This window comes from Gallus gallus, chromosome 11 (assembly GCF_016699485.2).
Source record: "Gallus gallus isolate bGalGal1 chromosome 11, bGalGal1.mat.broiler.GRCg7b, whole genome shotgun sequence".
Classification (NCBI taxonomy): domain Eukaryota; kingdom Metazoa; phylum Chordata; class Aves; order Galliformes; family Phasianidae; genus Gallus; species Gallus gallus.
In genome coordinates this window covers 3,299,742-3,327,717 of record NC_052542.1, presented here as the reverse complement: position 1 = coordinate 3,327,717, position 27,976 = coordinate 3,299,742, and the positions used below count along the sequence as shown (strand labels likewise).

General features: G+C 39.4%; 2 protein-coding genes across 2 annotated transcripts; both read left to right on the top strand.

The window, feature by feature from the left end:
* Positions 1-21: 21 nt before the first annotated feature.
* Positions 22-27,976, top strand: LPCAT2 (lysophosphatidylcholine acyltransferase 2). The gene is made up of 14 exons (NM_001030568.3): positions 22-161; positions 4,585-4,724; positions 5,721-5,938; positions 7,246-7,358; positions 9,677-9,737; positions 10,482-10,540; positions 11,801-11,835; positions 13,065-13,119; positions 16,322-16,404; positions 16,955-17,080; positions 17,658-17,811; positions 24,161-24,259; positions 25,966-26,107; positions 26,362-27,976. Exons 1-14 carry the CDS (start codon positions 54-56, stop codon positions 26,610-26,612), a joined length of 1,644 nt encoding a protein of 547 aa, NP_001025739.3. The 5' UTR covers positions 22-53; the 3' UTR covers positions 26,613-27,976.
* CAPNS2 (calpain small subunit 2) lies at positions 19,486-20,715 on the top strand. The gene has a single exon (XM_004944171.4). The coding sequence runs from the start codon at positions 19,557-19,559 to the stop codon at positions 20,301-20,303; it is 747 nt and encodes a 248-aa protein (XP_004944228.1). The 5' UTR covers positions 19,486-19,556; the 3' UTR covers positions 20,304-20,715.

Below are 27,976 nucleotides of genomic sequence, written 5' to 3'. Positions count from 1 at the left end.
GCAGTAATTGTCCAGGGTGGTGGCGCGGCGGCGTTGCTATAAGCGGCGCGAGCATGGCGCAGCGGACGCTGCCGCTGCCTAGGCAGCAGTCCTTCTCCCCGCCCGTCGTTCCCAATCCCTTCGTCTACCCGGGCCGCCTGAGCGCAGGGGACAAGCTGCGGGTAAGGTTGGCGTCGCGGCGCGGAGCCGGGACCCGGGCTGCCCGGCGCTGCGAGCCCGCGGCCGGGAGACTATCACCGGCGGGGCCTCCCGCCGCAGCGGCATCGCCGCGTCTGAGAGCACAGGGATAGTCACCGGCGGGGTGGGCGAAAGCCAGAGGCCGCATTACGAGAACGCCCCGGTGTGCCGTGGTTGCGGGCGGGGCCGGGCCCGGCAGTGCGGAACCGAGCGCCCTGCCCGGCGCCGTCTGTGACAGCGGCGGCTCTGGCTGTGCGTGTGGCCGGCGTGGAGCTGCTGAGGGTGCTCGGCGTACAGAAGCCCTGCTGTCCCGTTACCGTGTCGTACAGCTGTCAGCCCGCAGCTCGCTCTGCACGCGTGCACAACCTGCGAGCTTCAACTTCCAGTGCAAGACCTGCAGTAAGCTTTGGCAACTTTGCACTCTCATTGCAAATAACACGTTACTTTCAGAGAAAGCAGAACGCCTGCTCCCGTGTGAGTTGCGGCAGTGAGCTGCACTCCATGGCGACAGGTACCTCTGCACAGCAGGCTGTGGGGGTACTTTTACAATTAAGAAAGCAAACTGCTTCTGGGCATTGATTTTAAAACAGCTTTTAAACAGTTCTTCACTTGAAGAATTGTACTGATGAACCAAACCTGACATCCCAATGAGCACATCGGTGTGGAGGGAGCTGATAGCAGTTCCTGCTGATTGTTATACAGTATGTTATGTTTCACATGGCTCTTCTGAAAGTTATAAACAATGCTTGCCCCGAAGGAAGCTGGGAAGAGGAAATTTGAGAAACCTGGAAAACAATTTCAGATCTCTTTATCCCTGTGTTTTACTGGCAGCCTGAGACACATCTCAAGTGCATCCGAACCGGTAGCTGCAAGCATGAACCCAGGGTACTGATAGCAGTTTCCTAATGAGCTTCCAGACACGGACAGTTTTCTCTGCTGGCTGCACAAATATATATTTTCTTTCAGGGCGAAGGGATGAAAAATGGGGTATGTTTTAAAGCAAAGTACATTCCATACATAACTCCGCAGTGCAGCAGGAAGGAACAGCACCCTGCTGGGGCAGGGAAGAGCTAGTGAGCTTTGAAGCAAAACTGCAGTCATCACTGTTGACTGCAGCAGTGAAAGCTTATGTGGTTACAGGCATATATATACAGGCATATATGTTCTGTACACATACATACAGAAAGTACGTATGTGATTCCTCATTTGGGAAATATATCCTCAGGATAGTTCTGTCTTTGTGACTACTGCATACAGAAATGAGTGAGTGACTCAGATCCTCCTTAATAGTTACTGAACTTTGTACCTGTATTCTGTACATTTTTCTCTAGCACTTTTCTATCCTTCCTTGACCCTTCTCTTTTCTGTCCTTTTTTTTTACCCTCCTCTGCAGCTGATGGAGCAGAAATCAGCTCTGCCTCATTACACAGTGACCTAGAAAGCCGATAGCCTGCATCAGCACATCAGCACCACCTGTGCATCTGCCTAAAATAGATTAATGAATTTATTAAAGTTTTGAGGGAGGAATAGTTTTGCCTTTCCTACCACATCCTCGTTTTTAATTGTAGGTCAGTGCACATTCAGTCCTTTTTTTCTTTTTTCATAAAGAAAAAAGGTCATTTTAGTGAAAACACACTAATTCATACTTACACCTCTTATCTCACGTTACAGAATACACCTGAACTGTTGAACTGGACTTATAGATCCCACTACAAGTGGACACATGCGATAGGAAATATCTGATTTTGATAGACTTGCTACCTGAATTCTTCGTATTTACTGTGTCTGGCACCAAAGAGGGTAGGAGCAATAGGTGCCCATGGCCAAATCTCTCAAGCCCAGCTACTGACTCTAGTCCTTTTGGTATTATCCGAGAAGTTACTAATAAACTTCCTTGACTACTTATATACAACTTTAATGTTAGAATAATTGTATGCTTCAAAAAGGAAATAATCATGCCCAGCTTATGTGGCAGTGCTTACAGATCTCAAGCTGCAACACCTGCTTCTTATCCTCATTTACACAGTGAACCCACTGTCAAGTTTGATATGTTGTCACTGTGCCTTTGGCAACATGTAAGAGAGCCCCAAAGGCCCAAAATTCCTCTTAGTCTCTGTCATTACAATTGGGTTTAAGAGACTAAGGCCAGAGCCTCTTCTGGATGTTGACAAGAGAACAGTAGGAGGACATGAGAACAGGAGTAAAGGAGTTGAGGGGCAGAACTGTGGGGAAGAACTGTGTTGATGAAAGGAAAATTAGATCCAAGCTACTATATTCAAGAATTGGGTTAATAACATTCAAAGATGCTTATATTGCAAATGTACTAAAATAATTTGTTGCTTTTGAAAGAAAAGAGAAAGAGATTAAAATCCATAGTTCAAATATGTAAGTTGCAAACTATTTTGTAAAACTTACTCAAAGCCTTGCTTTTCCTGTGCAGTAAGTAGTCAGTGGTGAAAAGCTGACTAAAAAGGCTGATTCTGAAAGAGGAGCACTGTTGTTCAGTTGTGGTGAAGCTCACAAATTAGTTATCTGATCTTGTATGACATACAGGAAACCTGTGTGTTCCTTCACCATATTTAAATCCACTTGCCAGCTGTCGGCAGTTTGTGACTACAGATCATTCAGATTTTAAAAGGGGAACATAACAGATCACTCACAATAATTATTTGAATAGAACGGGTGTAAAACTTAAGGTTAAAAGTAATGAGTCAGATTCTTTATGTAGTTTTATATAGGCTGATACCTCACCTAAAAACAGTTGAATAGCAATGCAGACTTCTTGGATGAATTCACAAGGTGAGTTACAACATCAGAAGTTCTGTAGAGCAGTGGATGTTACTGTGGAATTGCAAGCTAAATGCTTATCAAAGTCTGTAAGCTGAAACTTGCATACTTATTGAGTAACTTTTACCATATTTGAATTGATGGAGCTGACAGTGACCACTGGTACAGCCATATACTAAATTTTGAGGAGCACTGTGCAAATGAAAAAAAATACCCACTCCAGCAGTTCTGCATGGGTGTGTATTGTTTTGTGCCATGTACACACACAGAGCAGCTTCTCAGCACTGAGCATGGCAGAGCTGGTTGGGTGCCAGGAGCAAAGTACTCACCAGCTCACAGCCTGCTAGGAATCCTAAACTGACTTCCCCAGGCTAAGGCAGCTCACCTTCCGCCCAGGATGGGCTTGCTCAATCTGCGTAGTGCTGCTGTTGTGCCACAAAGGACAGCCTTCAGGATATGGTTTCTAAAGTAATTTACCAGGGTACAAGAATAGAGAATTTCTTCCTGCCCTGCCCAGCACTATAACAAGCTGTTAACAACCTTGCACCAATACACCTTTTTCCTGGAGTTGTGCATAGAAAAAAAATGCAAGCTAAAAAAGTCCTTCCTAGGGCCCAGGGCTAATATTTGAGGATTATTTGCAACCAGGGCATGTAAGTGGCTCTCGTGCCCCCAGCTCCCCCTGTAATTGCATTTGGAGAACTGACCAGCAGTGTCAGCCTGGGTATTTCTAGGCTGGCTTTGGTACCTAGCTTGGCAGGCTGCAACCATAGTAAGATTCTCTCAAAAGTTTGCTTCAAGTTAGAAACAGTCTCCTGATTGCAAAGAGGAAAGGGAACTAGGATTTTCCAGCTTATTCTGAGAGATTCAAGGAGTGCTAGGGCAGAGGTTAACAGCCAGGATGCTTAACGCAGACAGGAGGCGAGAAGTTAGTCTTCATAATAGCTGGGTTCTACTGTCTGTGTAGTGCAAGCTGTGAGCAAACTGCTTCTACAGGCAATCAGCCTAGAGCTGCTGCTGCAGCTCCTATGGCACTGTGAGGTCTGAAGCCATGCCTTAAAACATGGGTGTGGTTTTACTGAGAACTCCTTTTTGCCTAACGGGGAATGAAGTTGTGTTGCCTCTGCACTGCTGCAAGCAGTAGTAGTGAGAATTGCTCACAGCAGCACTGTGGCTCAACACAAGATTATTTTAAAAAGGTTGAAGTACATTGTGATCATCTTAGCAATCCCACTTGGCTTGAGACAGATGGTGTTCGGTGATACGAGCTCCATAGTAGAGGTACACAACAGCTGGTCAGACTCATCTGACCTTGTTGTATGCTGCAGACCAACTCTAAGTATAAACAACAGCAAACAAACTCTGATTACCCTCTCTGTCTAACAACATCAAAGCCAAAAACCCAAATAGTCAGATGTTCCACTTCCAGCTGAAATGGTCATCTAAAAACATATTTTGAAATGCTATGAGTGACTGGAGTTCCCTGTATGAAAACTGGATTGTCATACATTAAGACATATAGTAGTAATGTAAGTGTTTTAAAATTCATAAAATGCAACTGCATAGTTATTGGTTATTTGTTTTGATGCCATTTCTTCAGAATTTCCTCTCTTTTCCCAGCTTGTTCTTCTGGGGATTATTTTGCTACCTCTTCGTGCCATATGTATGGTAATCCTTTTACTGCTGTCCTGGCTGTCCGCATCAGTTGCAACTTTCCGTCACACTGGAGGAGCATCAGTGCCACTTAAAGGATGGAGAAGGTAACAAGTGACCAATATTTGTTGAACTCTATGTTTGTGGGCTTTTTTAATAACACAAAGCCAATGTCTGAAGTATTTTTTTCCTCACACTCTTTTCCTGCTTTTGATTAAAGAGGAGTCCTCTGTCGAATCTTAATTTTACTGTTGCAGGGGAAGCAATTTTTTTATGAGTATTTTACAACAATAGTGAAGCTTTTGAATAAGTAACTTTTTGAGTTCCTTGAGACTGAGATACATCTTTAAAGAAATCATTATTAGAAGACTGTTGGTAAGCCAGGGCTTATTTCAGTAGTGATGCAAATTTGAGAAAGGAAGCTATTTTAAAAAGTATTTGGTAGTCTTACTTAGCTGAGTGAAGTTTTGCTGAATTTTCATTTGGGACAAAGTTAGCTGTGACAGCTTCTCTCTTAGCTGTGATGCTCTTGGAGGAGTATTCTAAAGCTGCCTTTGTGTGTTCTGGTTTTAGTCACTCGGCTTCTGGGTCTCTTCTCGTTGCAATACTTTGCAGCTACGTGCAGGAAGAGGAGACACATGAAGTGAACAGTAACAAGGCCTAGAGATGATAGTTGCACTGAGGGAACTTGTCCCATCTATGTTAACGTTGTTATTTAATCTTACATGACTAAAAATGATAGAAAAAGAACAGTACTGGAGTGATACATGTTCTTACAAAAAATGATGGTGGATCTGCTAAGGACTTATCCTGCCCTCCCAACAGCATCATGCTAAAGTGCTATAAAATATGGCAAGAGAAATAGCATACCTAGGGAGCAGTGGGGAACAGTGTACTGGAGAAGATGCTTTACATTGTCTTATCTTTAAAAGTGTAAATATAACATTGTAAATACCAACATTAAGAAAAGCCAAAAAACTCCAACACCCTCCTTATGAGTAGTATTGCTGTCCTGTGCCTGGCCATAGTGCTGGTGAGAGCTAGATGTTTGTTCAGAATGCTAGCTGTAACATGGATGATGTTTTTGTGTTTCTGTTCACAAGGAGTATGATCCAGGCAACCCTTTCATGCCTAACTCGTACCCTGTTCTTTGTAATGGGTTTCCGAGTTAAGGTAAAAGGGAAAGTGGCGAGTCTACAGGAAGCCCCAGTCTTTGTTGCGGCTCCTCATTCAAGCTTTTTCGATGCCATTGTTTCTGCCTTAACTGGAATGCCATCAATAGTATCTAGAGCAGAGAACCTTTCAACTCCGGTATTTGGCAGTAAGTATTTATGAAAAAATAAAGTGTTATAAATCTTATCTCTGAAACTGATTAAGGGGCAGACTTTTTAAATCCTTAAGTTCCAAAGATACTGACAGATTATTTTCAGTGAAATCACTGGGACAGTTTGTCTTTCTGAATTGGTCAGTGTGCTGTTTCCTTCCAGGCATGGAATGTAACACCATTTTAAATTTACTTTACACTGAAAACATGTTTTATAGCATCTCAGACTAGAAATTTTCTCTGAAAGTCTCCCAGTAGATAGCTTGAATAATCTGTTCGGCTGCTGTTTTTTAACAGTATGGCCCACAAATGTAGAGTATGGATTGGTGAAGATTGTTTTAAAATGGACCGGAACTGCATCAGTCTGGAAAAATCATACTCAGAAGCTTAAACTTACAGGCACTGTTATGTTGGTTTTTTTGTTTGTTTATTTTTTAATGGTAGTCAAATGAGGAAGGAACAGAAGAGAAGTTACTCAAAAAGAAAATGCAGTGACTGGAAAAGATCAGATGAATCATGCTTCTGTTATTTTCTCCTCCTCTGGGACACAAAGGAGTCCCCGTTTGCGTTATTGCTAGAATCAGCATCAGACTTTCTGCTGGCTATATCTCTCCTAGGGCTTTTAAAATAATAAGCCAACAGTAACCCCAGACTGAACTCAGTCGGCTACATAGACAAGTATCCTGGTAGGAGATTAACTGATTGTATATTTATCTTTTTTTAAAAGCACAGGAGTGGGACACTGAAGATAATTCCTTCCCAACTTTCTCATCACATCTCAGTTTGCCCACACTTTCTGATATAGACCTGATTAAATTAGTTGTGTTTATCTGGTTGGGTTTTTTTTGTTGTTTTCTTGTGGGTTTTTTTTTCCATTTACACACAAGTTGTGTAACTCTAAAGGGACTTCCTAGTTCTTCTGTGTGGGTTCAGACTGCTTCTTTGTTGCAGTCTGGATGATTTAGGCCCAAGTAAGGCCCATCAGCCTGGTCAGGTCTGTTGCTTAGAGCTGTGGGGAAGTGCTCAGTGAAGGTTAACAGCCATATTAGTAGAACATGCTTGAGTGAATTTGGTATGTTTATACCTACTGTCAAGCTCCTCGGCTTACAGTGTATGTCTTCTGTGTCTTACTCTTTTGCAGAAGGAGGACAATAATACTTTTCTTATCTATTTATTCTGAAAGCTGTTTGTGCAGAGTCTGCCTCCTAGTATGAGAATACCAAGTTTTTATTACAAGGTTGCCTTGAGCATGTGATTTCTTAGCACTAGCGCAAAGCAAATAAAAATCTGGATCTCTTCCACAGCAATTTTAAGTTCCCTTCAGCCTGTCGCAGTTTCTCGTCAAGACCCTGATTCACGGAAGAGTACAGTCACTGAGATAACAAGCCGGGCATTATCAAGAGGCCAGTGGCCACAGGTAATAAATATACTACTGCTCTTCTGTAATATATTCACGCACACTGTGCATCACAGTGTCAGGCAGTGCCTAGCTGAATAGCACCTTGGCATCTCAGATCTGCTCTCAGGTCTATGATGAGTTTAGGAAAGGAAGAAGAGAAGCTGATGCCCAGGAAGGTTTGTCATGACATATGAATGATTTAAATCCAGACGGTAAAAATTTCTGTTCTAAAATGCAAATGCTCTTGGATTTCTTTTCCCAGTTTTTGTTCTTAACATACTGTCTTCACAGTAGCATTGGTATATGTGAATCACTATTCTCAGGACAGCATGTGTGAGAAGCTATGTCGCAGAGCTGTGCTTGTAACAGTTGAGGAGTAACCCAGGTTGTGCAAGCTCCATTATGAACAGTATTTAAGCTTAACACATCCATTTCACACACGGTAAAACAGCTGAGCTGAAGGCCAGTTTACTCTTTAGGTTAATAATGCAGTACAAACAAATGCTTTTAGATTGCTCTGAATTGTGGAAAGATTTTAATGTGGAAGCACCAGTTTTGCATGCTGTTTCCCATGGTCATTCCTCAGCAGCAAGCTGCTGTTGTGCTTCTAGGCCTTGGGTGGCATTCCATTGTGAAGACCAAAAGAGTTAATGGGACAGGGGTTGCTCTGAAGTAGAAAACAGTTGAGGGAGAAATTATGCTACTCCGGTAGGCAGAAGGCTGGGATGGAGATCTTCTTCCCTTGCAAGAAGAAAGACTTGGAAGAACTATAAACTTACTAACATCTCATCTAGCAGTGCTTTTCTGCACTCTTCTATTGTATTGACTGTGGTCTCATGCTGCCTCCATTACTTTTTTCAGTTTGTCAGCTGTATGGAGGGTTTTAAATCTCTGTATTTGCAAGCTAGCAAGGCTTTTCTCTCTCTCTCTTTTTTTTTTTTTTTTTGTAATACTGTTCTTTGGAACTACACTTATGCTTATGATTTGCTAAACTGTTCTGGATGAAGTGATTCCAGCAAATACCTAATCTCTGCTGAAAGCAGCATGGGAAGGGGAAAGGGGAGCTGGCTTTACACTAATTCTGCCTCTGTGTTATGGCACTAATAGCGTATGAGTCAATATCCAAGATTTTTTTTTTTTTTTTTAGCAACTTGATCACAAGATGATGTCTGTGATATCCTCCTCGGAGTCTGCATTCCCTTAACACAATAGAAAAGGAGTAGCTGAGTTCCCAATTCCTTTCTCCTAAAACCAAAACATAACAGGCTAGGCAACACTTGTGCTTATTAATAGCATGAAGTTCTGAGTACTGCTTCTCCCAAACACGTACCAGAACAAAAGGGGAAGGAGAGTATGGTTCAGTCACTAATTTGTTTCCTGGGGTTTATGACATATGGCTGAACAGAAGCATTCCTGTGTTTGTGTCCGTAGCAAACAATTTCTGATTATGCAACACGCAGTGGATAACTAACTGTAAAACAAATTGTGCGGCTGTGTCTGTCGTACCTTAGAACAGTCGGTGTCTCTTCCGTTTAGCCATGACCCATTCCCTTATTGTGAAGTGGGAATAGACCTTGAACAGTTTCGATCCACGCCAGTTTTTGTGCTGAGATTTTTTAGAATGCTGCTTATGGTCAATCCTGTATTGATATAAGAAATATAAAGCTTCTTTGTATTCCACAGGGAGTTGAATTCAGTGTGTCACACTGCCGCTCAGTACACATTTAATCTAGTATCTTTCAGAATCTAATTCAGAGTCCTTCTGGGTGTTTAGTGTGTCTGAGTCATTCAGAGGCTGTGCAAGGTGTAATACTATAATAGTTCTGCTTAAGAGACACCTATGCTCCACCTTTTGCTCCTACCCCTTAAGCCACAATCTTCTGATCACAGCTAGCGTGCTCACTCATGTTGATAGCATCTATGCCTTTAAATGCTTGTGTACCTCCTGCACTTCATGTCAGCCCAGACTCTTGATGTTTATATGGTAATAAACTGCTAGCAGAGAAACAGTTCTCATATTATTAGCAACACTAAACATTTCAAGTCAAACACTGGAAGCTTTTTGTACCATAATTCTGAATTGATAAAGACCTTTCCCCAAAATTTCTCTCTTTAAAGAAAAACATTTTTTCCAAATCAAGATAAATCAGGTTGTTATTACTGTGGGCATCCTTCACTGATTCATTCTGTTCTTGTTGAAACAGTAATGGTAATCTTGTGATGCAGTGTAACATGTCACAGATCTTGCATAAAAATCCAGCCTTCCTGTAACTGATAGTGAAGTATAATCCTTTTATGATGTGTATATATTTGCTTTCTTTCTCTTTAAATCCAAGATATTGATTTTCCCAGAAGGCACCTGCACAAACCGATCCTGTCTGATCACATTTAAACAAGGTGAGAGATTCTGTAGTATCTCTGTTGGAAAATATTATATGAAATACTAATCTGGTAGCTCTAATAAGGCCTATACTTCAGCAGATACATCACAACAGCATTTTACTAATGTCTTATATTGTTAAAGCTTCAATATTGTAGTAATGACATTTCAGTGGCATTAAGCTCACTATTTTGCACTGTCATTTCACTTTTCTCCCATTTGCAATCTTATAAAATGCAAAATATCTATGAAGCATTCTTAACAATGAAAGGTGCTCGATAGCATCACTCATCATTGTGCATCGCTGATAGTTGTGCTGTGCTTCAGTTAAAGCCACAGTGCTCTTTCTTACTGTTGTACAGTTTCTTTGGTAGCAAAGTTACAAAACCAGTGCTACATGCTCAGATCCGTATCACTCACCAGGAAATGCCCAGCAGCCTTGTGAGAAACTAATCTTTTTAAACAAATGATGATCAGTGGGGAGAAACGCATAGAAAATCAGTTTAAACAGTCCATGAATCTGAGGCAACTTTCTCCTTGAAATGTGGATTAGCTGTTTTCTGTTTTGACATCTTGCTAATTGCAGCGATGATGTATAGGAAAGGGAAAAAATTTTAAAAAGGGAAAAAAAGTTCTTTCCATTCTTCTGGCCTTTTAAAAAATCTCTCCTTCCTGATATCATGTCTTATGTGAATCTGTTTAAACTTCCAACTGCTGTATGAAGCTCAGCCTTAACAACCAGTACTAATTTGTGGTTGCAGGTGCATTCATTCCAGGAGTTCCTGTGCAACCTGTTTTGCTCCGATATCCCAACAAGCTGGTATGCAGCACATTTTTGTACCACTAATCTGGAGGTCAAAATAATGAATTCAAATGTATCTAAGCTAAATATTTTGCTTTGGCACCGAAGAATTTATCATTTGAGTTTAACACTGAAGGATTCCAAGCTTCCCAAGAATCAGCATGGAGTAGTTGCTATTCTGATTGTGAGAAACTTACTTCTGGGCTTCTCAGCTGTAGTAAAAATAACAGGAAGTATAGAGAAATACTGCAGTGGAAGTTAGAAACTTCCTACAAAGCCACAGCGCTTGTACTTTGAAGTCTGAAATGCATGCAGCTTCCTTACCAGTCATGCTTGTTTGGGTTAAGCTTAAAATACTGCCAGTGGGTTTTCTGAACAAAAGTAAAACTGAACCATACAGTGCTTCCAACACCGCTTCCTTCAGGCAGCTGAGGAGGGCAGCTTTGCAGACAGTTCTCTTTTTGCAACTTTCTCTTGTTTTGCTGAATACATGTTTACAGTCTGCCAAGTACAGGAGTTGAGCCATATGGCTCTGTTTCCCTGGCAGGTGTAATACCAGGACATGAGACTAGCAGACTGCTAACATGGTTTTTTATTTCTTCTTCATCCAAAAAACCCAGACCTGACCAAAAGAACAAAAAGACCAACATTTTCATTCCTAGTGTTTTTTTAAGATGAAAAACAAGTGATTATTTTTTATTTACATTGATTCTCTTGTGAAATCCTTTTGCAGTTCTGTTTCTAAACAGTGAACCACTAAAGGGGATTGATACATTTCACCAATAGGATTTAAGGATCTGCAGTATGTATTGTAAAAATGATATCTAGGAAGCAATAAACATAGAACAAGAAGAAAAAAAAAAAAGCCAAAAAAGCAAAGAAAAAGCATGATGGATTACCTATGCAAAGATATCCCTGAAAATTATTTCTGAAGTATTTCTGAGGGTGCCTTTCTAAGTGGACTGGCAAAGTTTTCTGAAGAAGTCTTATTGGATACTCTTTTTCTACTTTTCTGCTCTTTTGATTAGAATGAACGATTTAAAAAGTCTAAACAACCACTTAATTTTTCTTCCCAACTGTTGATAGATTGAAAGTCTGCCTTTTTTCCAGATTTTTAGGGCAAGGAATCCTAGTTGTATTTACACCTTCATTTTCTCTACAGGACTGTAAAACCATTATCTGCTTTTACTAAGCTTGTGCTTGTTTTATGCTGTAACCTTTCCACATTTTAACTCTCATCTGTTTCATCAGACATTTCCGTTTTATTTTTTTCCTTAGGATACTGTGACCTGGACATGGCAAGGCTATTCACTGTAAGTTTCTTAATCCTACTGAAAACTGCATGGGTGTTTTTTTCCTCTTTACCAAGCAGTCTGCCTGACAGATAGGGCTAAGCCAAAGCATGCAATCTTCTAATCTCTTTTTATGAGGGGAAAATATTTGAGGGAATGCTGTAGGTATCATATCTTAATGGACAGAAAAAGAGTTTGCAAATGGGAAAGTAATATTTCTAGTTCTGCCACTGTTTTGTTCAGTTTTCTCTTCTGTTTTGCACATCGCAACAGGAAAAATTTGAAATGATTTTCCTTTGGAAACAATCAGTCAATAGTCATCAAAACCTACAGATGTTAACAGTTTACTACATGGTACACAAACAAGAAAAAAAAATGTTATTTTATACCCTCCATTTATTCATTTCTCCACCTTATTTGAAGAGTCACACTATACCATATATATATACTTATAGCCATGATAAGTGGCTATGGGCAACACAATTATTATATTTTCCCCATCTTTCTCTTCTAAGCCTAGGACTCTTTAGATTTTTATCTTTGCCTGACTCAACAAAAGCAATTGTTTTTTTCATATGCACAAACAAAAGACTTCCTGAAAGTTTCCCACTATAATTTACATGATGTAGAGAGCAAGCGTGTGCTTCTGCTTAAAAATCATAGTGAACAAACCAGAAATTGAAGTGATTGTACTTACCCTTTTCCCCAGCAGGTTCTTCCTCCCCCTATCTTTTAATATTAAAATTTCACCTTACTGAAGACCTCAGACACACTGAGATTTTGTTAACACATTGGTACAAACGTTACTATAATTAGCAAAATGGCCAGCAGATATTTATGAATCCTTGCTTCAGTTCTGTAGAAGGAAGTTACTGGTTGTTTTGCAGATGTGAAAATGCAGGATACAAAGCAGGAAAGCTGCTTCTTAGAATCAGAGCTCTTAAAGCTTCAAAATCTATTATGTGTTCACATCCTTAAAGATTAAGTAACTTATATACATTTTGCTCATCAAGAAATTGTGCAATATTGTTGATAAGCATGACAACTGATAATAAGTTGCCTGCCCAGTGAGCAAGCAGCAGGTATATGCAGAAGCCTTATAGGAAAAAAAAGCATTCAATGCAGCATTTCAGGAAACTCCCACATACTTAAAATCCTTGTCCAATATTGGCTGTGTTTCATCTGCTGATGTAGAAATACTTTGTAAAAAATAATTTAAAATTCTTCCTTTCTTTCTTCCTCTCCTGCAGAAAAGAGCTGTGCATAATGACACTGTGTCAGCTCTTCACAAGAGTGGAGGTTGAGGTAAGAATCAGAAATATCTTTCTACTAAGATTCAGTAGCCACAGAGTTTATACTTCAGTATAAATACATAATCCACATAATTAATCGCTGTTAGTGAACAGTAAACAACTGTGTCAGCACCAGGAAGAGAATCATAGTGAGAATATTTTTAGATTTGTTGGCTATATCTGTGTATCACCTAACCTGATGAGTTCCTAAATGAAAGCTGTCAGAAATACTTTTATTTTTAAAACACTGGAAAATCATTGCCAACTTACTGGTTACAAATTTGTAAACTAACAAATATAATAGATTCTATTAAAGACAACTTCACATTTTTACCCTACCTTCTTATTTCCCTGCTCCCTTGAAAGCATCCTTGTTTTATTCACCACCTTCCCAGACTGAACGCTAAAAGGTTGCTACAAGTAAGAGCGTACTTAGGGACTCTAGTGTTTGTACTGGGGAGAAAGCTGAGCCTTGTGTAATGAACCAGTTTCCTTGATCATTAATATTGGCTGCACAGCACAAAGACAGATGAATGACAACTGACACAACATGCACTTCATGTATTAGTACACTTACTCTTACAGCTTGCTGCCTGTCAAAGAGTCAGCGTTCAGAACACAGTAGTGAGGAGAGAGATAACCAAAGTATAATCAGTTCGTTGTACTTCACACTCCTTAGCAGGCCACAAAGATTATCCGTATGGATTATGTCAGTTTAGGGACCTGAGCAGTGGGAGACATTCAGATGGGTTTTGCTGTTTATTTGCAAAACATGGAGTTCAGTAAAGTTGTGCTCTGTGAGCACAAGCTGTGTTACTGCTACTGACAATTAGCAGTAAAGTCTTTGTTGTGAAACAGTGAAATTCTTTTCAAGGGAGCAACTTGTATACTATAATACATGCGGTAGACACATTAACAGAATATGTACTGAAGATATAATTCTCTTTATGATTTTGTACATAAGGATATATCTATGTCATTCATACAAGTGGGAACAAGAAACAGTTAATGGAGCCCTTCTATTAGAATGTTTATTTCCCCTGATTCAGAATGGAACTCAAACTTGTCTGTTAGAAAATTGTGTTCCCAAAGCAAAACTGAAACATGAAGAAAGATGCAGCTCTCACAGCAGTATGTGTCACCAGAGTGGAAATAACTACTTAGCATCAATACAAATGTCTCCAAAAGCCCAAAACTGAAGGGAAAGCTCTACCCAGAGAGGGAGAAAATCACATTATTAGTAGTCACTAAGTAGTTCACTTTTTAGCAGCGAACACTTCAGTTGCTACCACGTACTGTGAAGCAGCAGCCTTCCTTCCCATTGGTGTTGCTCTGCCTCTACCTACAATGCGTGGACAGTGATGTTCCTGTAGTCCTGGGAGAAATTGTATGTGTTTCTAGGCATAGCCTAAAAAATTGTGTATATTAATGATTAAATGGTAAAACTGGCAGTGAGTTTTATGTCTTCCAAAGGTACAGCATTTGGCAGATTCCATAGAAAGAGAGACTAAGCCAAAAGCAGATCAGAGAAGTGTTTCTGCTACTGAAAGTGCTGGGAAGAATTGTTCTTACTGGATTGCATTTTGACAGCAAAGGTATACTTACCAGTCATCAGTAGATAAGAGCTGGGTGTGTGTGAGATCATGCATGCCACCTCAGAAGGACAGCAAACCAAATTCATCACCTCCTGCTGTAGTTTCTGGCAAACTGGTTTTATCATCAATGTTAAGCAGGTTTCTTGAATGAGGAGATGTTTCAGCTACTAGAAATCTAAACTGCGGTCTGAGGAAGACCTCAGCCTCTACTGACATAGTGACCATCTTCAAGAGCAGGAACCATGTTTGCACAGATAAACTTCTCAGAATTATAATTTAATCTCAGCCAATGATAACACAGTTCTCTATGTTTATACAGAGTGCCTGTGCTTCCTCAACCTAAGAGTTGCATGACTTCTGCAGGGAACTTGTAATAAGCCAGAATCTGTGTTAGAATTGAGCAGATGTGGTAGCTGCTTGTAGAAGGAATGAAATCTCAACACTTCATGTGAACAGCTGGGCCCCTGCTGTTCTTACTAGAGAGAAAACTCCCAACTATAAACAGAAAATTGTTATGACTATTTGACAGATAGCTTATTCCATAAACGTCTGGATTTGGTCATAAAGAGGCAGCGTTCCTTGAAATCAAAGGCAAAGGCTGTTCAGAATGGACTGTATTTATGTAGGATGTAGGTACCAACATCACCAACAGCATCACCAACAGCTAAAATATAACTGAAGAAACACATTGACACGTAGTAACTGTGTTGCACACTGTTCAGTGGAAGACATCTTAATGATTCTAGAATAGCTATATTCTAGGATTTAAGGGCAGGATTGCAGGGTGAGAAGTAACAGAATTGAAATAACTGATAATCATAACTGAGAAGACGTGTGGGAAACAGACCTGCAGGCAAACACTATGTCGACTGAAGTAGAATAAACAGAATATGCATCCACACAGTACTTTGCAAACAGATGCCATTCGTGTCATGGTGGATGATAATTCACCTACAGTACATTTCTAGCATAATGCTACTCCAACTTCTTACATAGCAACATTGAATAAGTCTTTAACAGTAAATATGTTATGTAGATACTTGGGGTAGATATATTGGTTTGCTAGGCTTGTAAAATTCTTTACCAATTTGGTATTTTTATAATTTAGAACTAGGATTCCTCAGCATTTTCACCACAGGCTAGAAACTTACAGAAAACTTATCAGTCACATCCTGACAGATATAGTTAACATGTACCAGGTGTAGCTGCAGCATGTATGAAAAAAACAAACAACAACTATAAATCTTATACACTTTTTTCTAGTATATAACATCAATTACAAAGAATCTTTGAAAAGAATTTCAGACTCTCATTCTTACAGACACAGTGTTTAAACCTCCGATGATATATGCATTTACTTTCTTTGGAATTTTGATTTTGATTCTTTATAGCTGCTTCTATCAATCTTTAAGAGGCAGTTTGGACTAAAATCTTACTTGTGTGGCTAGTGAAGAAGAGCTTGAGTTGTTCCTAAGGCTATTGAGACCTCTGGTGTCCAGCTCTGTCATTGCATGTCTGATTTTTTTCTCCTGTTGTTGCAAAGACGTTATAACAAGAAGTTGTCCATTTTGTTAACAAAGTTCTGACTATTGAATTGATTGGATAACCCATCTCTTTCAGTTTCTGCCTGTTTATGTTCCTACTGAGGAAGAAAGAAATGATCCCATTCTTTTTGCCAATAGAGTCCGACAAACCATGGCAACGTACGTAATGTCATGAATAAAATCTTTGAGAACTTTTCTTTCATATCTATCCACCTGTCCTTCTATAGATATCCATACACTTTCCAGCAATAAAGTACCCTGCCCCACAGTTCAGTCAGGTCCTAGGTACTGTATGTAGGTGTCTAATTCTTGTACCAAAACACCCTTTGACTGGTCTTATGTGGAGCATAAAGAAGGCTGCCTTACATTGGAACATAATATGTTTGATACTTGGAGTGCTGGAATGAAATGATCCCTTACTTGCTTGACAAGAGAAAGGTGGTTTGTGCTCAGAGGCTAATGGGTTGCATTTACAAAACTGTGAATCTTAAAAACATCATGAAACTACTGTAATGTCATTTCACAGTACTGCTTCACAGAATGCATTGCTCTATCCTACCTGCATCAGAAAAAAAAACAGATTATCACTTGTTTTGTATATTAGCGTTAAGGCAAGTTGAGGTGGTGAAAACAGAAACAGTCAACTAAAAGTTATTTTAATGTAAGATGATTATTGTCTTTTTCCTTAATTTCCTTAATTTTGTTTCAGTGCTTTGAAGGTGCCAGTCACTGATCATACCTTTGAAGACTGCAGACTGATGATTTCAGCAGGACAGCTAACTTTGCCCATGGAAGCAGGGCTGGTGGAGTTCACCAAAATCAGCAAGAAGCTCAAGTAAGGGAAGTTAAGCTGTTGATAAGAGAAACGCTGCAGTTAATAGCCATCTACAAAAAAAACAAACTACTTGACAAGTGACCTGGTGTGGCTGTGGTCAAATCTGAAGTCTGTGCACAGTGCATCTAGACTTGTTATGTGTGTGCCACACATCCATTTTTACAACTCTGTCTGGAAAAATCTTCAGTAGTTACATGGCAATCTTAATTATTCCAACCAAGGTGCAAAGCTGTATTTCTGCAGAGATCAGATGCTTTCCAGGTTGTAGCAATAACAGTATTTGCACGGAGAGTTAGCTAATAGAGCTGACGTATATTCCGTACTGCTAAGCATGGAATATCACACTTGCAGATGATGCTACACCTGAATTTATGGCAGTGAAAACCTCTTTATTGGATTAACCTGATGATAGATTTGGGAAGTTACTCTAAGGAATTCTGATATACACAAGCATAGAACTGTCTGCTTATAATATTAATAACCATGGGAGGGCAGTCCTTAATTGCTGATTTCATATAAAACATCAGCCTCAATGTACAGCATTTAGAAATACCTCCTCTCCTTCATGTTTGCATAGCCTAAAATGGAACCATGTGAGAGAGCAGTTGGATACCTTTGCTGCTATTGCAAGCGCTTCCAAAGGGGGACAAATTGGAATTGAGGAGTTTGCAGAGTACTTGAAGCTGCCTATTTCAGATGTCCTCAGAGAGCTGTTTCTACTCTTTGACAGAGTGAGTAGTCTGTTAACTGACTAGAAATCTTGTTGGCAATGTTTTGTTAAGAATTACATACAAAAAGAATATTTGTTTTGTTATGTCAAGCTTAGTAAACACTTCTTGGCTAGCAATTCATATAGGCTAGAGAGTTGACTCATATGGTTACCTTTTTAATTTCTGATGAAAAGAAATTGGTCGGTTTGTAGCTTGTGAAATGACAGTTACCTCTTGGAATGCTACAGCATGAAGATGGTAATCTTCATGCTGCTAGTGGCTGAATATTTCCTTTTGCCTCTCCCAGATTTTGAATTAACTTACATTCTAACTGCTTAATTAAGCAATGTAGTTGTAAGTAGATAACTTAAGGCAGGTTGAAGCTAAATAGACTGTATAGAATCAGAATCATAGAATTGCTTAGGTTGGAAAAGACCTTAAAGATCATCAAGTCCAACCACAATCTAACCATCCTACCCTAACAACCCTCTGCTAAATCATGTCCCTGAGCACCACATCCAAACAGCTTTTAAACACATTCAGGGATGGTGACTCAACCACCTCACTGGGGAGCCTATTCCAGTGCTTAACAACCCCTTCTGTAAAGAAGTATTTATGCTGTGTTTGTGAAAGGTTCTGTTAGACATTCTGAAGACTCCTATTGCCTGTCTCCAGCCATAAAGAAGGAATGTACAAGTGCTAATGTGATTATTTAGGCTTTTCTTTATAGTCAGTAATGATCTGTTTAATGTTATACTTCTCCCTGCAATATGGGAAAAATTGCTGTATGAATGTGCCCCCCCTTCACCAGCAGCCCCAGTGACTAGAGCATAACGTAGAGCTCATTTTCTTCATGCATCCAATATGTGCTACAGTGCAAGCAGCATGCTTTACTGGAAGTGCTTGTAAACTTCAGTTTGCTTCTTGTCTTGGGAGCTTTCCTAACACAGCATCATTCTTCCCAATCAAGTTAACTTTAGCAGTACACTTGGCCCTAGGATGGCATTTTGTTGTACCTGTTGATTTAAACTTGCCGGATTTTTCCAAATATAAAGGTTTTACAGACTCTAAAATAGAGATATGTAAAATATATTCCTGTATTTGCTGAAGGCATAGAAGCTCTAGCAGATAAGGTACTCATCCTTTCCTCGTTCCTGTCTCCTCACCTTGGACCACTGGCTCCTATGAAAGCAAAACTGAGTCCTGAAGCACAGCAAGAATACAAGACAAATACAGTGTGGCAACCAATGTAATTAAAGGCAGTGAAGACATAAATACTTCAGTGACTAGAATTAGCAATATAATACACAATTCAATAGAAAGCTGAAGACATAAAAGTTTGCAATCACAGTCAAGACTTTAAGCTTACTTAGTGTTCATCTCTAGAGAGATCTGCTTTTTGAGAAGCAGTCACACTGCTATGCCAGGAGTCTTTTCTAATTATTTCAATTATAACTTCTGCTTTGTAGCTTTCAGCATCATCACATTGTGTTTTTTTTTGTTGTTTTGGGTTTTTTTTTTTTTGCAACAAAGATTTATCAAATGTCATAAAGCTAATTATGCAGAGAAGAAGAAAAACAGGAATGTCAACAACTGACAGAAACTACTGAGATCTGCAGTATTTCTGGCTGCTGGAGTCATGCACAGACATGATTAAGCATGTAGGTTAAGCTGTGTTTTGTCCACACCCAGCTCATACACAACACAGCTCTGGAGAGCTACAGAAGCACAAGATCTCTGAGTAACTCCCTTTGAAAATACTTGTGATGTTTCTTGCTAAGGCTTTGCTGAGTGGAGGAAGTGGTAGTGGTCAAGGAGAGAGCCTTGTACGTGGCCTAGGAGGTCTCCTAACAGGAGGTGGACATGGAGGAAATCTTGGAGGACTTGTTGGAGGTCTTGTGAATCTGATAAGTGAAGCAGCAGCTCAGTATAATCCGGAGCCGCCACCACTTCCTCGCAACCATTTTACGAATGTGGAGGCTTCTGAGAGTGAGGAAATTAGACAGTTCCGTCGCCTTTTTGTCCAGCTGGCTGGAGATGATATGGAAGTGTCCGCTACAGAGCTAAGAAATATCCTGAATAAAGTGCTTTCCCGACATCAAGACTTGAAGACAGATGGCTTCAGCTTAGACACATGCCGCAGCATGGTAGCTGTCATGGATACCGACACAAACGGCAAACTGGGCTTTGAAGAGTTTAAGTACCTGTGGAACAACATCAAGAAATGGCAGTGTGCGTACAAGCGCTGTGATACCAATCAGTCAGGCATTCTTGAGAGAGCTCAGCTGCCAGCAGCCTTGCGGGCTGCAGGGTTCCAGCTGAACGAACAGCTCTGCCAGGTAATCATGCGCAGGTATGCCAGCGAGGATGGCAGCATGGATTTTAACAATTTCATTAGCTGCTTGGTGCGACTGGACAGCATGTTCCGGGCCTTCAAGTCACTGGACCGCAATGGAAATGGGCAGATCAAAATGACCATTGAAGACTGGCTGCAGCTGACCATGTATTCGTGAAAACAAAGCAGAAGAGGATAAGCTTCATTTGAAAGATAGACATGGAAGACTACAGTGCTGTTGTATTATAGAACTGTAGCCGTTTCTTTATTGTAAGGCAGATATAGCTAAAGATACTTTGCTTAGCTGTGATTCCTCTTGTGTATGCAGTTAGTCTTCTTTTCTGAAGTTTGTGTAAGTTGTCAGTTGTACAGATGTAAAAATTATATCTGGATTCTGAAATGAGGGAATATGTTGAAGGATCAAAGCTTAGTTACTTCTTACGGAATGTGGGCTTATAAAGGAGTTTAAGTATTATATAAAAAAACTTGAAGCTTGGTAGTGTTTGGTGATATTACTGTGCCAATTTGTCAGCATTCACTTAGCTGAAATAAAGCTGTGCTTGCCTGAAGGCAGTCACTGGTAAAGTTCAGTAGATTCCTCAATGGTGTGGTTATTTGTAACCGGGGGGATAAATGTTCAAGTTGCAATGACTATAATGACCAAATAATATTTTGCTTCCTTCCTACTACTTTTTTGTGCTGGTCTGCTGACATAAAATCCAAGTGGTGAGTGGTATTGTCAGTTCTACTTGCTGGCAAAGACAAAATTGAAGACATAACAGGCTACCTTAGCAACCTTTTTCTCCTTCCTGCAACTCTATTACTAGTCTTTTCTCTCTTTCCTTGAAGCTTTAATATAGTTATAATGAAAACAGCTTAAAATATTGCATTTATATTTAGAGAAGCTTACTGTAACAATGTAGTCACACAGCAGCCAGCCAACAGAAATCTACTTGTAGCTATCAGAGATAATTTTCATCAGAGTGCAGCATCCCACTTGAGCTAAGTATGCAGTTTTGAGACATCAATTTTTGAGTAATAGAACAAGGAATAACAAGAACTGTCAAAGGCGCACTATTTTTGAAATAAGGATTGCATAGATGATGACAAGCAGCTCTTTCACTGCGAAGTGGCAAGGAAGGTTTCTCTGCAGGGCTCTGCTGCTTTAAAAGAAAATTGTCTAGGGCGTGTGCTGGCTGATTGGAATGTGAAGTGAGGAGCAGAGCAGCACAGCCTGCGCAAAGACTTCAGATGTAAGAGCCCATGTGCCTCTTCCCCTCCTCACGGAGGTATCAGTGACTAATGGAGAAATACCACACAATATCTGCGGGGCAACTGAATACTAGAATGGGGTTCTGTGGTTTGATTTTGTTTCTAAATTTCCATAGCTTTGATTTCTAAATCTTACACTCAGCAATTAATATTTTCCAAGCTGATGAAATCTCCTTGCTGGTATGTTTGCAAAAGCCTTTTACTTTTAATTTTGGAAAAAATAACTTAACTGTTGCTCAAATTTTTTTGTAAAAAAAAAAAAAAAAAAAAAAACTACCAGGTTTGCATCAGAATTTCCCTTCTGTTACTGGTTACAACTTGCAAGTAGCAACAAGTAGCTGAAATTTTTGAGTTACAGCAGTAGCTTCTTACATAATGAGCCTGGATAGGAACATGAGATGTGCAACTGCAGTTCCTCTCCAGGTGTTCCAGTTGTAGCTTCTCTGTGGTAGCCCTGTAAGCTACTCAGGGTTACTTGGCTAATCAGAACAGGAACAAGTCACAAACACACTGAAAACAGGAACAGGAAACTAGTTTCCTTTAAGAAAACAAGGTCTGTTGAGGCTATACTATCCTTTGGCTGTTTTAATAATATAAATACAAATTTATGAGTGTTAATGTTCAACTTTGAAATTTAGAGAATTAGAACTTAGCTCACATGTTGTTTCCTCAACATATACTTGGGTGCACAGGGTGCAAACACAGCTAGGTATGTGTAGAACAACTATTGTGAGTGTTCTTTGCATTGGTGCTACAGAAACACGGAGGATTTTCTAGTGTTTTCAGTTTAACACCCATGTGTTTGCTGCAACCCTATCACGTCCCCTTAACCAAAACACCAGAGCATCTGTAAGTTAGCCAACCTCTTAGGACTTAGTAGTAGTCACAACAAGATCTTACAAGTAAAGTAACTTCATTCTCAGATGGCTGGAGTTCTCTGTGTCAGACTGCACTCAGTTTTGATTACTGGATTTTAATGCGTCAGCAAAAGTAACATGAGCCTTATTAGCTCTTGTCATCCTTCTCTCTGTAGCCGAAGCTGTGTTTACTGACTTCAGGAGTAGTTTCTGAATGAAAACAGCATTTATGAGAGAATGTTGCCCTTTTCTAATGATTAAAAGCTGACAGAAGTTACATATCCTTTGACATGCAACTGTACCTTTGACATGCTATCTTTAAGGTAACTTAAAATTATTCCTATTTTTGCTAAAACATTTCCTTAAAATTCATAGGTCTGCAAAATATAGGATGTTCAAATGCTAGCTGCCTTGAAAAAAAGTGATTAGACTGTCAGTGTAAAGAAAAAAGTTATCTGTGCAAACCAGTTCTGAATTGTTATTGAAGGCTAAATAAAATCGAATCTTAGCAGTTTAAAATCCTGCCAAATGTATAGCTTCATAAAGTACTGAACACATGATCATGCATCCTTGCTGATCAAGGACTATCCTAAGATCTAAGCTCAATAACAGAAATCCCTGTCTCATAGAACGCAAGACTTCCAAAGCACTGTAACAGAGCAGCCTTAGCATTTCTCCACTGGGGAGCTCCATATTCCACTATTCAGGAGAAGGAAACTAGGAACAGAAAGGTTAAGACTGATATGCTAAACTGGGCATTAGAAGCTGGTGGGGAGCCAGGAATAGGATCAAGATCTGGCTGCACAAGACATATTTACCCAGGAGACCACCCCTCTTTTAATTGTCTTGTATGTGCTGTTCTAAGACTTAGAGAGCCCACTCTTTTGATAAAAAAGAAATTCTTCTTGAAATGTACAGCACATTATCCAGAGAAGGAAATCTGCCTTAAGTTTTTGTTTGATTATAGAATGTTTCTGATGAGCGTCCTTTTGTTAAATATTCCAAACTATGGGCTACCAGTCATGACAGCTGTGCTTTCATTTACTGTGTCCCATCACCTAATGCTTACGTGTGGCTTCTTCCCTAGACTGGATGTTTCCCAAAACCCTCAAGAAACTTTCAGTGGTCACAGGAACATTACTGACTTAAACATATATTTCAGTGGATACGAATTTTTTCCTGGCTGGAAATATGATGCAGTTTACATAGCATTAATCACAAATCCCATCAAAGTAAAATTCAAATATTTTGTTGGAAGAGCTTTGTAGTGAACACACTGAAAATCACTTTCAGATCAAAACTGCAATTATCAAACAGGCTGCTACAATTAATTAATTGCATTTCTGGCTTATAAAGTACGACAATGTATTTGCCTCAAAATAGCATGTAGGGCAATGCATTTGCTTCAAAGAAAAGCTTAAGTCTCAGAGACCATGTGCATCATCAGGCTGTACTTCTGCTGGCATATGTTTTGTTGCTGAAGGTTCTTAGGGAGAATTAACTCAAGACAACAGTCTCATTGTTGGCTTCTCTATTCTGGGATGTTGCACTGTCTCTTGAGTTTCATTAAGTGTCAGTGCTACAGGAATTGTTACATTTACCTTAAGCTGGTGTATTTCAGTTCTTGTTCAGAAGCTTCTTGGAGGCCATATGCTAATGAAAGTCTCATAAGTTGTTTCCAATCTTTTTTTGTTTGGGTGTTTATAAGACGTTGGAAATATGTACATACTACTTCATCCCTAGTAATACACAAATCTAGAAAGCTGTTCATATTTTCTGCAGGAAGAAATAATAATTTAATGTTGCATGTTGCCTTAGTGCATGTTGCATATTTGATTTGTACAACAGCTTTTGAAGTGATATGCATTATTAACTGTGACGCCTGCCATACATCTTTCGGTTACAGAATGGAGATGGCACCATTGACTTCAGAGAATATGTAATCGGTTTATCTATCCTTTGTAATCCAGCCAACACAGAAGAGACTATTCACATGGCATTTAAGGTAAATTCAGATTAGTGTAAATCTACAAGTCTGACAAATCAAGACTGACTGTAAATCTGTTAGTTTTCAAATCATAAGTTTATAGCTTCTGTCTGATAAGCAAATGTGAGTAATTATCTTAAAACAATTGACATTTAGACTGTGAAGGGGAGGTGGAGAATTGCAGACATCAGCTTCATAGAAAAAGGTTTGAAAAGCCATGTGAAGGCACTAATGAATATGTAACTTGGCAGGCCATCTCCAAAAATGATTCAGCAGCACTTGCCAGTTTTTGCCTGAGGTTTCTTTCTGCTGGGATTTTCAATGCCACATGGAGACAATAGATGGAGCAGTATCCTCTCTAAGTCAAACACTCAATAGAGTCACTTTCTACAAAAATGAAGAGAAGGGAGGGAAATCAAAAAGGGGTATTTGGGACAGGTACGTCCAAATTTTGACTGCATCTGAGATCATCTATTTGTTCCGTGGTTTTTTGATGGTTTGAGCTGTCAAGGAACACCTTTCAGATCCCGAGTTCAAGCATGCAGTACACAGTCAGGGATGCCCACATTTTGAATCCCTGAACACTCGAATGCCCAAGTAACATTTTTTCAGCGGATATTTGACACAGATATTTTACCCACTATGTATTAAGATACGAACCATGTTCCATCTTAAACTGGATACATTTTAGTATTGATGCTTATTCAGGATGTACCAGTATTTTTATAGCAATCCAGCATAGTCATTGGCTGCTTTACAGCTAAGTGTCACAGCTGCTCAAAGTAGTTTGTGTTTCTGGGTTTTTTTTTATTATCACAGATTCCTCAGAAGAAGCAAGCTTAGCAGTTATCTTTGGTGTTTTATTATTTTGCTTTCTAGACGATACTCTTCAGTAATGTAAAGTTGCATTGATTATAAAATGTGTAACCTGCTACAGTTCCTGACTTCACCAGGAAATTACTAGTTCAGCTGGTAAAAGGTCCATTTTGGTGAATTGTGGGCTTTCTTTTGCTACTAGTTTTCTCTGCTACTAAACACACTCTCCTTCACAATGGGACTTTTTGCCCGTAGCAATTACTTAAGAATTACAGTCATCCGTTCCTTGTATTTCTCAAGGGGGTGATTCATAGCAGCTGCTGACTGTCACTGTGCTGGGAAGGATGGCATGATCAGTGTACATCTACTGCCTGCATTCCAATCACCAAAGTTCCTTTACTAATTACAGTAATTCCTTAGTGGGTGACAGGTCACGTGTACTAAAAGTTAGGTATTTTATGTCAGAAGATAAACTATGACAAATTTATCAGCTGCCAGGTATGCTGTAACTTAATGAAGACTAAGACCTAAGGTATGCTTGTATAGAGTGGCATAGCTCATGGTGATAAATAACAATAACCTTTGTTTATAAGCATTGTATAAGTTTTATTAGCTAATGCTTTGAGATCTGTTTGCTGTTGCAGGTTTTCTGCATACTTTTCCTAGTACAGAATATTCTGATGCTGACTACGGCATGTAGATCACTCTGCTAAATTTCTGCCTAGTCTTATGCAGAAAAAGTGCATAAAAGCTCTTGTAAGAAAAAGTAGCTGAGATGGAATCCCACTGTTCAAATACCAGTCATTTGCAATTCACCTTTTGAATACTAGAAAGCTAATATGGGTGGCTGTTTTGCACACAGAAGGTTCACAGGCAAAGTAATGTTTCTGTGCATATGTCCTTTCCAGCTCTTTGACCAGGACGATGATGGCACTATAACAGAGAAAGAGTTTGCTTGTATTATTCAGTCAGCTCTGGGGCTGCCTGACCTTGATGTTTCTAACCTCTTTAAAGAAATAGATGCAGATGAAACTGGAAAGCTGTCCTATGGTAAGTTACGTCCTTTTATAACAGAGTACTCTTGATAGTCATACCAACAACTGAGAGTTCCCGGTGTCTTTTATCCTCAAAAATATCTGATGGCTCTCATGCACTGTTTCTGAGGAAAACTGTTGTAACACAGACATAGGTACTTTGCATGAGATGCTTGAGATGCTTTTGAAAAGTATAACTGGAGATCACCTTCATTCCCTTTGATTCTGTTGCTGCACTGTACTATCTGTGGGTTTTTTCTTATTTTTCAGATGAGTTCAAGAACTTTGCACTTGAACATCCAGAATATGCCAAGTTGTTTACTACATACTTAGAGTTACAGAGACATCAGCTAGGTATATCAGAGGAAGATGATAACATTCAGTCATCTGAAGCCAAACACACTCCAATTAGAAAGCCCGCAGTCCTAGTCTCAGAAACAAGATCAACTGCAAGAAATAAAGTCTGTCCTGCAGACTGTGAAGAAGATAACTCTAGTACCTCAGACAAAAAGGATGACTGAGAACAATCAAAGAATTCATCTCCTGAATTCTGCAGGAATATTTTCCCAACCTATTCATAAACACAATTGATACAAAATAGAGATGTTAAAAAAAAAAAGTTTCATTTTTTGTTATTTTTCTTTTATTTTCATATTTGAAGGAGTTATTCCTGTTTGAATGTAAGGGAACAGACACTGTCCTTGTTGCCAGTATCACACTACTGGGAAACCTGTTCACTGTCTTCCAAGATAGTGCTTCCACAGAAGTAACAGATGTGTGCTAAGAGGCTTCAGTAATGACATAACCTTTCAGTACAGAGACTGAGGAGACCCTTTGTCTAAAAATAGGTGTAATTTTTTGTGGTCCTCAATTCCTCTGCATCCCCAACATGTCTTAAAGGGAAAAAATATTTATTCCAGAGTGTTTTAATGTGCAAATATCCCTTAGGCTTTTTGAAGCTTCAGAGAGAGAGAATTTAATCACAGGATGTAGAACACTGAAGCTGGTGTCCTTAGATTTCCCTTAACTATGTGTGAACTATAAAGCCTAAGCTTATGAACAGTGCACGCCCATTCAGTGATGCTAACAAAAACATCTTTAGGCTTATCAATTAGTTAAAGATGGAAGTGGCTGAATTTCTGTGTAACAAAAGACTGCCCAGAATTCCAAGATAGCAGCTCACAGTCCACAGGAAATGTAAACAGTAAGACTCAAGAGTAAATGCACTATTTCAAAACAAATAGAATGTTGCTTACAATAATAAATGCTCAGGACCACTTAGGAGGAGCATGTGGAACTTCAGCATATTTTTAATCTAATAGTTATCAATAGAGGAATGTTACCTTACTCTGCAAAACTTGAAAGATAAATATGCTGTCAAAGCACAGTTCAAGTAGTTCATATCTACTCTGAAATTGTCTCCTAGAAGCCATATTTGCATTACTGTGCCATTACTCATAATGGACTTAGGCTCTGATTTGAAACCAAGTTCTTTCTAGCTAATGATTTGAGTGTGTTTTGCCTCAGTCCTCTCTAGTGGACTGGAAATTGAGCCTTTACCTTTTTTCTATCCTTCATTTGAATGCACTTTATACAATAATTTAAGTATATATGTATTCATGCAAGTAACTACTAAATAAATCTCAGAAAGTGTGGAATGACAGAATATTTTTAATATAAAGCTGAGATGAGCAAAGTCTAGAATGCCTAGTACCAAAAAGAACCAATTTTCAGCTGGTTTTCATATGTGAATTGTTAACCTCTGCCTCTAAACTACTGTGTTGTCAGGCTGTAAGTGCATTGCCATGTTTAATCTTTTCTGTATTTATAACTGTGCCTATCCTGATGTTTCATGTGCTTAAAATAAACCTATATTTTTAAAAGA

Coding starts and splice junctions, on each gene's coding strand:
- LPCAT2 (NM_001030568.3), top strand. CDS start 54: ATGGCGCAGCGGACGCTGCCGCTGCCTAGGCAGCAGTCCTTCTCCCCG. Junction 24,260..25,965: donor CTATTCACATGGCATTTAAG/GTAAATTCAGAT, acceptor TGTCCTTTCCAG/CTCTTTGACCAGGACGATGA. Junction 26,108..26,361: donor AACTGGAAAGCTGTCCTATG/GTAAGTTACGTC, acceptor CTTATTTTTCAG/ATGAGTTCAAGAACTTTGCA.
- CAPNS2 (XM_004944171.4), top strand. CDS start 19,557: ATGTTTCTTGCTAAGGCTTTGCTGAGTGGAGGAAGTGGTAGTGGTCAA.